At 34.4% G+C, this 13018-nt stretch overlaps 1 protein-coding gene across 1 annotated transcript in view; it reads right to left on the bottom strand.

Moving 5' to 3' along the window:
- Positions 1-8829: 8829 nt before the first annotated feature.
- Positions 8830-13018, bottom strand: part of LOC145329935 (uncharacterized) — a 151025-nt gene continuing 146836 nt past the window's right edge. Inside the window, exons 20-24 of the mRNA XM_080174415.1 lie at positions 12852-12932; positions 11584-11698; positions 11011-11135; positions 10307-10503; positions 8830-10063 (exon numbers count right to left, since the gene is read on the bottom strand). Of these exons, the coding sequence (XP_080030541.1) occupies positions 9347-10063; positions 10307-10503; positions 11011-11135; positions 11584-11698; positions 12852-12932 (1235 nt within the window). The 3' untranslated portion in view covers positions 8830-9346. The remainder of the gene's footprint in view (positions 10064-10306; positions 10504-11010; positions 11136-11583; positions 11699-12851; positions 12933-13018) is intronic.

The raw sequence follows: 13018 nt of genomic DNA on the forward strand, positions 1-13018 counted from the left end.
GGCACTTTCCTTCTAGGGGCTTGTGGAGCAATAGACCCCCCAAAACACTAAAAATATGAGTTCTGAACTTATTTTTAAAGATATCAACCTGATTTTTTTTTTATAATACTTTTTTAACATAACCGAATCAACGAACCATTACAGATTTCAATTTGGGACTTTCCTTCTAGGGCCTAGTGGAGCAATAGACCCCCCAAAACACTAAAAATATGAGTTCTGACCTTATTTTTAAAGATATCAACCTGATTTTTTTTAATAATACTTTTTTAACATAACTGAATCAACGAGCCATTACAGATTTCATTTTGGGACTTTCCTTCTAGGGCCTTGTGGAGCAAAAGACCCCAAAAAACACTAAAAATATGAGTTCTGACCTTATTTTTAAAGATATCTACCTGATTTTTTAAAAATAATACTTTTTCAACATAACCGATTGAAGAAACCATTACGGATTTCATTTTGGGACTTTCCTTCTAGGGGCTTGTGGAGCAATAGACCCCCCAAAACACTAACAATATGAGTTCTGACCTTATTTTTAAAGATATCAACCTGATTTTTTTTATAATTTTTTTTTAACATAACCGAATCAACGAACCATTACAGATTTCATTTTGGGACTTTCTAGGGGCTTGTGGAGCAATAGACCCCCCAAAACACTAAAAATATGAGTTCTTACCTTATTTTTAAAGATATCAACCTGATTTTTTTCAATAATACTTTTTTAACATAACCGAATCAACGAACCATTACAGATTTCATTTTGGGACTTTCCTTCTAGAGCTAGTGGAGCAAAAGACTCCAAAAAAACACTAAAAGAAAATTGAAGAAACCATTATGGATTTCATTTTGGTACTTTCCTTCTAGGGGCTTGTGGAGCAAGACCCCCAAAATCTACGTACTATTACAGATTTCATTTTAGGACTCTCTTTCTAGGGGCTTGTGGAGCAAAAGACCCCAACACTAAAAATATGAGTTCTGAACTTATTTTTAAATATATCAAACTGTTTTTTTTTAAAATAATACTTTTTTAACATAACCAAACTAAGAAACCATTACGGATTTCATTTTGGGACTTTCCTTCTAGGGACTAGTGGAGCAAAGATCCCAAAAACACTAAAAATATGAGTTCTGAGCTTATTTTTAAAGATATTAACCCGATTTTTTTATAATACTTTTTTAACATAACCAAATCTACAAAACAATACAGATTTCATTTTGGGACTTTCCTTCTAGAGCTAGTGGAGCAAAAGACTCCAAAAAAACACTAAAAATAGGAGTTCTGAGCTTATTTCTAAAGATGTCAACCTGACTTTTTAAAGAAAACTTTTTTAACAACTGACTTAATGAATCATTACAGATTTCATTTTGAGACTTTACTTCTAGGGACTAGTGGAGCAAAAGACCCCCCAAAACACTAAACATATGAGTTCTGACCTTATTTTTAAAGATATCAACCTGATTTTTAAAAAACACTTTTTTAACACTGAACTTGGTAACTTTTACAGATTTAATTTTGGGACTTTCCTTCTAGAAGCTAGTGAAGCAAAACACTAAAAATATTTTTTTAATGTGAAATTTTTTCACATAAATGAACTATGTAATCATTACAGATTTTGATTTCCTTCTAGGGTCCAATGAAAATGCGCTTGAATCAATTCACAGTCATATTCAAATATTATGTAGTATTCTTAAAAAAAATTACATTAAGACAACTAGATTAAGGTTTCATAATACTTGGTATAGAAATACTGTACAAAGACTAAAAATGATGATGTATCCTAACAAATTTTAAAAAATTTAAAAAAGTCAAAAACTATCTACATAATTGAAAAAAATTAAGTTATTCAGTGTAAAAAAAGAAAACTATTAGTTATTGATTGGTTTTTCAATTGCAACAAATACAGCATGTCTTTTGCCCCACTAGCTTCTAGAAGGAAAGTCCCAAATGAAATCTGTAAAAGTTACCAAGTTCGGTTATGTTAAAAAAGTGTTAAAAAAATCAGGTTGATATCTTTAAAAATAAGGTCAGAACTCATATTTTTAGTGTTTTAGGGGTGTTGCTCCACTACACCCTAGAAGGAAAGTCCGAAAATGAAATCTGTAATGGTTCTTTGATTCGGTTATGTTAAAAAAGTATTATAAAAAAATCAGGTTGATATCTTTAAAAATAAGGTCAGAACTCATATTTTTAGTGTTTTTGGGGGTCTTTTGCTCCACAAGCCCTAGAAGGAGAGTCCAAAAATGAAATCTGTAATGGTTTGTTGATTCGGTTATGTTAAAAAAGTATTATAAAAAAAATCAGGTTGATATCCTTTAAAATAAGGTCAGAACTCATATTTTTAGTGTTTTGGGGGGTCTATTGCTCCACAAGCCCCTAGAGGGAAAGTCCCAAAATGAAATCTGTAATGGTTTGTTGATTCGGTTATGTTAAAAAAGTATTATTAAAAAAAAATCAGGTTGATATCTTTAAAAATAAGGTCAGAACTCATATTTTTAGTGTTTTGGGGGGTCTATTGCTCCACAAGCCCCTAGAAGGAAAGTCCCAAAATGAAATCTGTAATGGTTCTTTGATTCGGTTATGTTAAAAAAGTATTATAAAAAAAATCAGGTTGATATCTTTAAAAATAAGGTCAGAACTCATATTTTTAGTGTTTTGAGGGGTCTATTGCTCCACAAGCCCCTAGAAGGAAAGTCCCAAAATGAAATCTGTAATGGTTCGTTGATTCGGTTATGTTAAAAAAGTATTATAAAAAAAAATCAGGTTGATATCTTTAAAAATAAGTTCAGAACTCATATTTTTAGTGTTTTGGGGGGTCTATTGCTCCACAAGCCCCTAGAAGGAAAGTGCCGAAATTCAATTTTCAAAGAAATACGTGTATATCCAGTCATATAAGAGAGCCTACAAAAAGAATTAGGTTGATAACTTTAAAAACAAGCCCACAGTACCCTCCCAAACTTTGGTACTGAATTTCATTTCCTATAAGTGTACAAACTTCCCCCCCCCTTACTACCTAGAATTTTGACATAGTTTTTAACTATTTATAAATAAGTTTTTTTGACAATGAAAAGAAAGATAAAAGCTTCGAAATGAAAAACTAAAACTGTCAAACATAAAACAAACTTTTCATAAATTCAAAGAAGTTCTTTTAAAATGTTAAACATTATATAATACTAAAAAAATCTAAGTTTTTCAGCCAAAGAATGAGATAACAGACTTTAAAAACTTTGGTTACCCGTGTAATTCTAAGTCCAAAGTACCCTCCCTCCCTTAATTTTCTTAAATTCATGGGCAAATTTTTTTCAAAGCATTATTTTACTTTTTTTTACAAAACTTATTACAAAACTTTGATAGTGACAATGGGCCTAATTTCAACTTTGCTAACAAATTGAACTACGTTCATGATCCAATAATACTTTCTTTTAAAAGAATAAAGGTCTTTTAAAGAAAAAAGGCGGAAGAGGTGTGATCTTCTAGGTGATCCCGTAAAACAAAGTGCTTAGCACACTAAGAAACACTCTAGAAAGCTATAAGTTTATACAACATTATATCTTCTCGTTACTGAATATAAGGAAAACAAAATTCCTGTAATAAAGCTATTTTTGTCCGAGACTAAAGATCTCGGAATTGGCTGGTCCGAATGAGTTGAAATGATTAGAAATGCATATTATTTTTCCTCCCTCCTTCCCTTACATGGTAGAGACGAGGCCAGGGTTGTCATTTTGGGCGGTTTTAGGTTATTTTATATCCTTTTTATATGCTTTTTACGACATTTGCCCAAAAAGGGCGCCCAAAACCCTTTTGGGCAATTGGGCCGCCCAATATCAAAAAAAAGTGCCCAATATGACAAGCCTGGGAGGGGCTAGTGATAAATTGGTTTACTTGAACAGTAAAAAGTAGACTTTATATATCCATTCCAATTGAGCTTATTAATACTTAATTATAATGAGGATAAAGATAATCTTTTCCAAATGTAGGTACTATTCTAAACACTTTGTTTTAAGGGATCTCCAAGCAAATACCACCTCCATAATAAAATTAGGTATATTATATCTAATGACATTTATATGCTAGAAATAAATAAAGCGTCATAATTTACAACAAATAAACAGATTTTTTACTGGTTTTATTTCTAATTTGGCAGATCTTTAAAGGTATCATAAATATTATTTTGAATTTTATTTATTCTTTTTTTAAAGAAATTACATACTTATCTTAATTAGGGAAAAATGCAATAAATGGAATTTTAAATACTTAGGTATGGTAATAATAAAGATATACAACCAAAAATAAAAAATATAGAGATTCTAATCTTAAGAAATGGCAATAAATAAAACTTAAGCGTCTTAAATAGACAGGGTTAACATAATTGCAGACTGGCCAGCCAATTTTGAAAATAAAAAACGTACATAACGTACACACAAAAATACGTTACGTACATAAAAAAAAGTAAAAAAACGTACAAAAACGTACATTCCTAATAAAAATAAGTTAAATAATTTCCTAGTTACCTATTTTCAATACATTTAAGTCTACTAGCAGCTACCTGTAAAGGAGAACCATAGCTAACTGACAGACACAAGATATACTATTACTCTATTTAAAAGAACTAGCGTCTACGCTCCTAAAGGCCTCTAGGGGCACTTAAGGAGGGGAGAGTGAAATTCAATAAAAAAAACATGGATGACAACATACATAAGTAGCGAAGCTCAAAAGTTATTTATAGACATCTGGAAAAAAATTAACTTAAAATCAGTGAGCAACTAAAATTCATTTTTGGGGGGAGGAGGTAGTTTTTTTCTAAAATCAATTTCTCTTGGGTGGATGGTGATACTCTTCCCCAAAATAGTTATAAAACTTCCAAAAACCTATGATATACAAAGTATATCCTATTATAAGGACCAGCGACTACGCCCTTAGAGGCCTCTAGGGGAACTTGATTAGGGGGGAGGGGGGGGAGTTGAATTCAAAAACCAATTTTTTTTATTTAAAAATAAAAAGTAAAAAACAAGGATGACAACATCCTTAAGTAGCGAAGCTCAAAAGTTATGGATGGAAATTTGGGAACTATATAAACTACTAGCGGCTTCGCCCCTAGCCTCTAGGGGCTCTGCCCCACGAGGTGATTTAAAAAAATTTGGGCGAAATACGTAAAAGGACCAAGGAAATCCCCCTTTTGGGGGGGTTGGGGTGTCCCACCCCCCAAGAAAATGGCCTAAAACCACCACAAAACCAGTAGGTATATTCCCTAAAGAGTAGAATCCGATCGGTTCAGTGGTTACCGAGATCTTAAGGGACGGACAGACAGACAGACAGACAGACGGACAGACAGACGGACAGACAGACAGACAGACAGACAGACAGACGGACAGACATCGTTCTACTTTGTATTATAGGTAGAGTAGTGTCGTAAAAAATAAGCATTTAACTTATTTAAATAAATCACAAAACCTTTTAAAAATATATAATAACGTGAAAATCTGGGAATAAATTCAGCCCCCCAACCAATAAGCAAATCTCAATGAAATTTAGTGGAAGTATTCAGAATGAAAACTAATACAATCCCTAAAATTACAACCGTCTATCAGGATTATGAGTAGAGAAAATCACAAAAACCTATACATCTAGGAATCGATCTAGCACTGCAACAAATAGACAAACCTTAAAGAAACTTTTTGAAAATATGTAGAATGTGAATTTATTTATTCCCTGAAAATTTCAGTCGTCTACCTTGAATAGAAGTCGAGAAAACCATGAAAAAAAAAGAAAATCTAGGAATAGATCTAGCACCCCAACCAAAAGGCAAATCTCAATGAAAATATGTAGAATGTTAACTTATTCAATCAAAAAACAGGACCCGAGAAAATCACGTTTCTCCGATAGCATAACGGACTGACAAAGTGATTATAGAGTAGCTTCGCTTATAAATTTTTTAGTGACGGAGGGGGGAGTAGACCACCCCCATTTCTGATTTCAATTTTAAAAAGAAAGAAAACATAGGGGAAGGGTGGTGATTTTTTTCTAAGAGTAATTTCTCTTGGGAGGGTGGTTGTACCCTTTCCCAGGACCTATGAGAAGCTACCCTGTAAAGGAGAACCATATCGGTTTAGCGGTTAGCGAGAACCTTCGGTAAAGGGGCGTCCAAGCTTTTTTTTTGGGGGGGGGTAACAATTTTTTAAGGGGGGGGGGGGTAAAATGGCGCGCGTAGCGCGCCGCAAATTTTTTTACCCCCCCCAAAATTTTTCAGTCGGTTCAGCAGTTAGCGAGATTCTTCGTTACAGAAAAAAAGGATTTATAGGATAAACATATAATAAAATATAGGGTTATTTTGTCTATTGCTAAAGATCTCAGAAAATACTACTCTTTAATACAAAGTAAATCAATGCCTGTCTGTCTAAAGCTTAAGATCTTGGTAACCGCTGAACAGATTGGGTTCTAATCTTCAGGGAATATATCTACTGGTCCTGTGGTAGTTTTAGGCTATTTTCTTAGAGTGTGGGAAACCCAACCCCCCAAAAAAATCAACCACCCCTCAATTTATTTTTGTAAACTAATGCAAATCAGCGGGATGGGGGAACCCCCACCGCACCCTGGGGCGAAGCCTAAATGAAAAAAATAATCACAATCTTTTTTTATATTTTTTTTTGGACAAATTTCCAACAAACGATTCTATAAAAGAGGGGACGAAGCCTCTAGAGGCTAGGGGCGAAGCCTCTAATCCTAGTAGAAAGTAAAAAGCTTTAAGTGTCCCTCCCCCAAAGAAAATAGCAAAAAACCATCACAGGACTATTAGGTATATTCCATGAAGAGTAGAGCCCAATAGGTTCAGTGGTTACTGAGATATTAAGCTTCTGATATACAGACGGACAAGCATTATAGATAATATACTATTTTTGTAATACTTTTTGTATTAAAATATGTTATTTGTACAGGTTGTGATCCTGACAAGAGGTACGAGGCTGCCATATCGAGTCCTCACCATATTTTATCATTGTTTATCATTGTAATGTTATAGTGATTTAAATCTATTTATGTGTTGTCCACAAATATGAAAATATAATGCTGTTACTATTTGAATATTTGTTTCATTGCAGATACGGTCGGTTTATTTAGTTAAGGCTTTGTTTTATGATCTGTTTATCTATTTCATATAGCTGTTATAAAATGAGATGTGTGGGACAGCTGCCATAGTGCCGCGTATGTTGACTAAAGGAGTTCTATAGGTACGATACTAAAAGTTACCTCTTTATTGGGTTTACCCCAATTTTAACAATGCTAGCCGAGCCAGTTATTTTCAAAAAACAAGTGATCTACGGCAACTCATGGTCAACATAAACGGTTGTATGGACTGTTTCATATATCTTATTTTTATTTAAAAACCACTCAAGGTTAGTAAAAGAATCAAAGCCGAGCAAGGTGGATTCTATAAAGCTATAGTAACCATTACAAGGTTAAATTTATCTGTATCAATCTTTTGAAGATTGTGTTCTATAAAGCTTAGCTTTCCAAATCATACCACACAAGGTAAAGGATTAAGGGAAAGTGGTGTTGATCATAAAAAGCCTTAACGGTGATAAGTAAAAATGACAGAACTGAAGATAGGTTTGGAGATTCCAAGACTGAATGACTTCGACAGCTATGACGCATACAAGGACGTCGTAGAGCTTTGGAAGGCCACTACAGACCATCCAAAGAAGAAACTAGGGGCATACTTAGTAACAGGGTTGCCAAACAAAAGTAAAACCTTTGGAGATTCAATCCCGGAAGGTTTGTTCGCAAAGCATCGCCCCGGCGAGCTTGCGAATGACGAAACAGGGTATGACAAAGTCATAGAATATTTAGATAGCATACTAAGCAAAACTAAAAGGTCACAAAGTATTGAAGCCTTTGCAAAGGTACATTTTTTTCGCCGAAAACCGGGACAGAAAATAGACGAGTATATCCGCGAGTTTGACATCGCCGTGAATAAATGTAAAAACAAACAAGTTTCTTTAAATCCTAGCCAAAAGACATACATCCTATTACTCGGAGCTAATTTAGCATCTCATCAGTATGAAATGTTAAAATCCTTCATGGACGATTGCGAGGATGCCGAATTATACGATAAGGTTAAAGAAAAGATGTTGTTTGTACTCACAAATTCTCTTGGAGATATATGCGGCCAAGGTAAGGCAGAGTCCCAGTCGCTGGACGAAGCTTTCTTCACAGAGCACGAAGAGGCTTTTGCTGCTTGGCAAGCCAGAAAAAACCAATACAAAGGTAAGCAAGGACAATCATATCCAAGTAGCTATCAACGTAATGGTAACAATCATAACAACAATAATAGTTCCCAAAACTATAAGAATAACTCTAACAACTATAACAATAGTAAAAAAGAGGAGGATTTGAATCCGAAAGATAAAATGGGAAGGAGATTAAAATGTAGGGAGTGTGGGTCTCACAAACACTTACAAAAACAATGTCTTTATTACAAAAAGAGAAAAGGGGACCAACAAGTCTGCATGACACAAGGGGAAGGGTCTGACCCAGGCTCAGTAACTGAGGGGGAAAGTGACGATTACGAAGATGCACAGGACAACGTACAAAAAGTCCTTTTTACAAATGATAGAGCTGAATTGAACAGATTCACCGCTGAATCTCTCAACTGTGCAGCACTTGATACTTGCTGTACTAGCTCTGTATGTGGGGATAAATGGATGCAAATATTTTTAAAAGCCCTCCCCAAGCATTTACAAGAAAGAGTTAAAGGTCCATTTTGTACAAATACAAATAAATATACAAATACCTTTATACTTATATTTGATTCTTATTCTTTAAAAACTGAAGATACCAAAAAATAAGACTTCTTAATCCTAAACTGAGCACCACATGATATCTCGGAAAATTTACCCAAGTATATAAAGAATTTTGAAAAAAAAATAATGTAAAATCCATAAATTTTAACTATAAGTTATAGTAACATATATGCATAATTTACCTACATATTTTTGTTCTATGAAAATTTAAGATAATATTGAATTTATTTAATAATACACCTATAGTTTTTGTTAAAATTTTCGTACAAAACATACAAATTACTTTTCTGCTAATATTTGATTCTTATTATTTTTAAAAAAAACGTAAAACGTACAAAAATACAAATTTCAAAATACGTTACGTACACATATCAAAATAACATCCAGAACGTACAAAGATTCGATGCGTAACGTACAAAACGTACACTCTGGCCAGTCTGTAATTGTTGGGGAAATTCCTTTTAATTCAATAAATAAATAAATGTCTTGGCTTATTTTAAACATAACAAAATTAACTAGAGTTTTTAATCGACAAAATAAAAATAAAGATGTACTAAAGAATAACAATCTTGGATTTCTTCTGGTCAACTTGATTTTGTCCGCCTGCTCCCGGCCGCTTAAGCGTCTGATTATTATATCCCATACTAGAGGTGGGAATGTCTGTCTCAATTTGTCTAATAACCGGCGAAACATCGTCAACAACCGGTAGGATTAACTCTTTAACGTAAGCTCGGTTGTCCGGCGTTAATTCAGCTAACGTTGGCATAGAATTAATCGGTCGGGGCGGCCGTATCGCCTTACAGCTCGGCAACAAGACTAGCTTGTTTACGAGGTAATGTGCTACTTCAGATAACGATCGTAGTTTTTCTCCGTTACCAGTATAATAGTTGGTTATAACCGTTGTCGGCGATATTACATCGACCCCCACGTACCAACCAACCGGTAAACGAGGATCTCGATAGTGGAAAGTTCTTGGCTTGGTGAATTTTGGCGGGGTAACGGCGGCGCTTGAGGCAAAGCCGCCGACTGGAATACTAAAACTACTACTTGTATCACATGGTATCGAAGCTGGCACAGTTGAAAGTTGATCAAACGGCTTCACGCCATACAGGTTAATGTCGCCGTTTAGGTTTTGCGTCGTGGCGTCAGAGTTTTCACAGGGTGTGTTGATCAGCTCGGCGATGGTGGGGTTCTCCATGAGACTTGAGGCCATGCGTAGCAGCCGCGGGGATGCCGTTAGACTGTCCAAATTAGGTGCAGATACTACAACCTAATAGAAAAAGAATCATCAATATAGCATTAAGTATCAAAGCATTGTAACGTGTAACTTAACAGATTAAACATATCATAAAAGTATTTAAACAGATAAGATTATAGACGATAAAGATCAAAACAAATGAGATAGCGTGTTGATAAAACTTTTGTTATTAGTGTAATTTCCATTCTAAATTCCCCTCCCTCCCCAGATGGAAAGATCAACAAAACTTGTTTTTTTTTATTAAGTAATATATACCTGGACTACATTTTTATCACCGGCAGCAGTTTCCGCTGGCTTAATGCTGACCACAGGCGGATTATTTGCCGACATTCCCATCTGACTGCTAGAGGAGGCGGGTATATACATTCCCTGGTTGCTGGTCCCGCCAATGTTGGAGGGTTTGTAGATGTTGGTGACAGGTATTGACACTACTTGGCTGCTTACAGATTGAACTTTGAAAAAATAACCATTATGCTTAGTTGGGATAGGTTTTAACCAAAAGATCTGGCTAACCACTGCACTGGAGCAATAAAGCTCTTTTCAAGATGTAAATCTTAATGGATAAAAAAATGAAGGATAAATGAGGACTTTTCTTCTTTTAAAAAAATAAATTGAAAATAAGGGGTGATGAGTATTTTCCTTTGTTTGCCAGGTTAGGCTAGTTTACATTTGCTACTGAGTAGTCTGCAGGGTTAAGCACCGCAGCTGGAGGCCAAACAGGATTAGGGCAAACCGCAAAATTAAGCATAAGAAAAAAGCTTTCTCCATTCATTTTCATCCTATTATATAAAGTAGCAAGAGATTTTTGTCTGTTCCGAAGGATCTCGCTAACCGCTAATCCGATGTTGTTCTCGTAGGGGCGTAGCCGCTAGTTTTTTAAATAAGAGTAGGAATTTTTAGTGCTCGACACTCCCTTTCAGGGAAAAGACCTTAAATGATTAAATAAAAATAATGTTTACCTGGTGACGGCGCAGCCTGCTGTTTTGTTTTATCTCCCACATATACAAACTTTCCATTTTGTTGGCTCAACAAGCCACGGTTGCTCAAGGCGTTCAAGAACATCTGATTAAACGCCGAAGTTGACCTAAATGATGACATTTGAAGTGACTACTCTATTATTATAATTGAGGAAGATTTATGATATGAGCAGTACTTCTTTGCACTTGACGTACGGCTATAGAATAGAATAGTTTTAATACCTATTAAAAAGAACTTTTAAAACTTTCCAAAAAAGACATTTTTATACACTTATACTTATACTTATTCTTGACGTTTAAGAGTATACCTATTCTATACAAGGAAACTTTTTTAACAAATGACGTAGATTTTATTGAAAATTAGGTATCCAATTAAGTTATTTTTGTTAATTTGTGAATTCTGGGGAGTAGAGTTCCATTTTATATCCATTGTAATTATATCCTGTTTTTAACGTGGAATATAAGACAGAAATTTGGAATTAATGTAATACTTGTGTCGGGTTCGAGTCCATTCCAAACTGTGTCAAACTTAAGACGTTAAAACATATTACTTACCTATTATTCTGATTGGACCCAGGTGATTGTGCTAAATTATTTGCAGATATATTTGGACTTCCTACAGGCCCCTCTGTAAGATTGTAGACTACGCCAGTTGACATGGGTGGTAAACCTATACAGAAATAACCGTTGGTTCATGCTATTTTAGTTTTTAAATAACGAAGAAAGTTTATTATTAAATATTTAAAGGTAAGTGAACTTTCATACCTACGATAATCAAAGATCCAGATTTTGAATCTTATTTCAAGCTACAAAGACAAAATCTTCGGATCTAGTACAGTTAACAGTAAAATGTTCCTGGTAACAATTATCTCCACAAAAAAAACTATGAACTTTAAAGGCTGCTATCTGACAAACGGCTGAACGTATATGTTTTGCCCGCACACCGTTTTAAGCGGCTTGAAAAGGTCTAAAAATATTCTCAAATAGCCGATATTCAATGATGCATAGGAAAAGCTTTATCGAAAAAAAAAACGTCTAACATAAGTCTTTTTCGCGCATTTAGGTGCACTGCGTATGACTGTGCATTATTGAATAATCAAGATTATCTTTAGGCCTTCTTTTGTCGGTTAAACTTTTGTAAGAGCATAATCTATTCGTACCACCGTTTGGCCCTCAGAAGCCTTTAATTTTTTGAGATAATCGTTTCAAGAACATTTTTTACCATGAACTGCACTAGATTCAAATCTACTACCTGGATTCTTATCTACCAATACTTTAGTATTTTTATTTACGCTTTTTAAGTACATAAACTATCTAGAAACATATCCATAAGTAAAACATAACGAGTAGCTACGTTATTAAATAATGAAACTAGACTAAACCAGTTACTTTACGCATCATTTCATAAATACACAGCCTTCAGTGAATATTAAAACGAATAATGAAATAAGGGGGTGGGGGGGTTAATGCAACCATCTCGTAATCAATGATTAAATGGCACTTAGAATTCGAATTTCGATCTGAAATTTTTCATGAGTAGGTAATCTTTGTTAGGTCTATTTTCCCTAAATAGAACAAAAAGTTGGAAAAGTAACGGCTGGCGGCTCAGCATTACCCCCCCCCCCCCTTAAAAACAGTTTTGTTAGGAGCAGAAGGCCCAGGCTAACAAAACTAGTATCAACTTTAGGATTTTATCTTTTAATTCGTGGAAAATTATCTGTAATACGATGCTATATATGATTTTGCAGTATTGCTGAGAACCGGATCTAATTCAGCGAAAAATAATCGTTTTCAAAGCCATACTTGAGAATATTTAATCTAACCTGAGGTTCCAGCAGGGCTGGTAGGTAACCTGGTGATGACAGAACTGGCAATGCTACTTGATACACCAACACTGGAAATACCTAAATAAAATTTTAGTTTTTGTTTAAAAATCTACCTACAACTTTGTTTTGAATTATATGCAAAATTACAAGTATTCTAAGTTTCT

Source organism: Acartia tonsa, chromosome 10 (genome assembly GCF_053477335.1).
Source record: "Acartia tonsa isolate MP-2025a chromosome 10, ASM5347733v1, whole genome shotgun sequence".
Lineage (NCBI taxonomy): Eukaryota > Metazoa > Arthropoda > Copepoda > Calanoida > Acartiidae > Acartia > Acartia tonsa.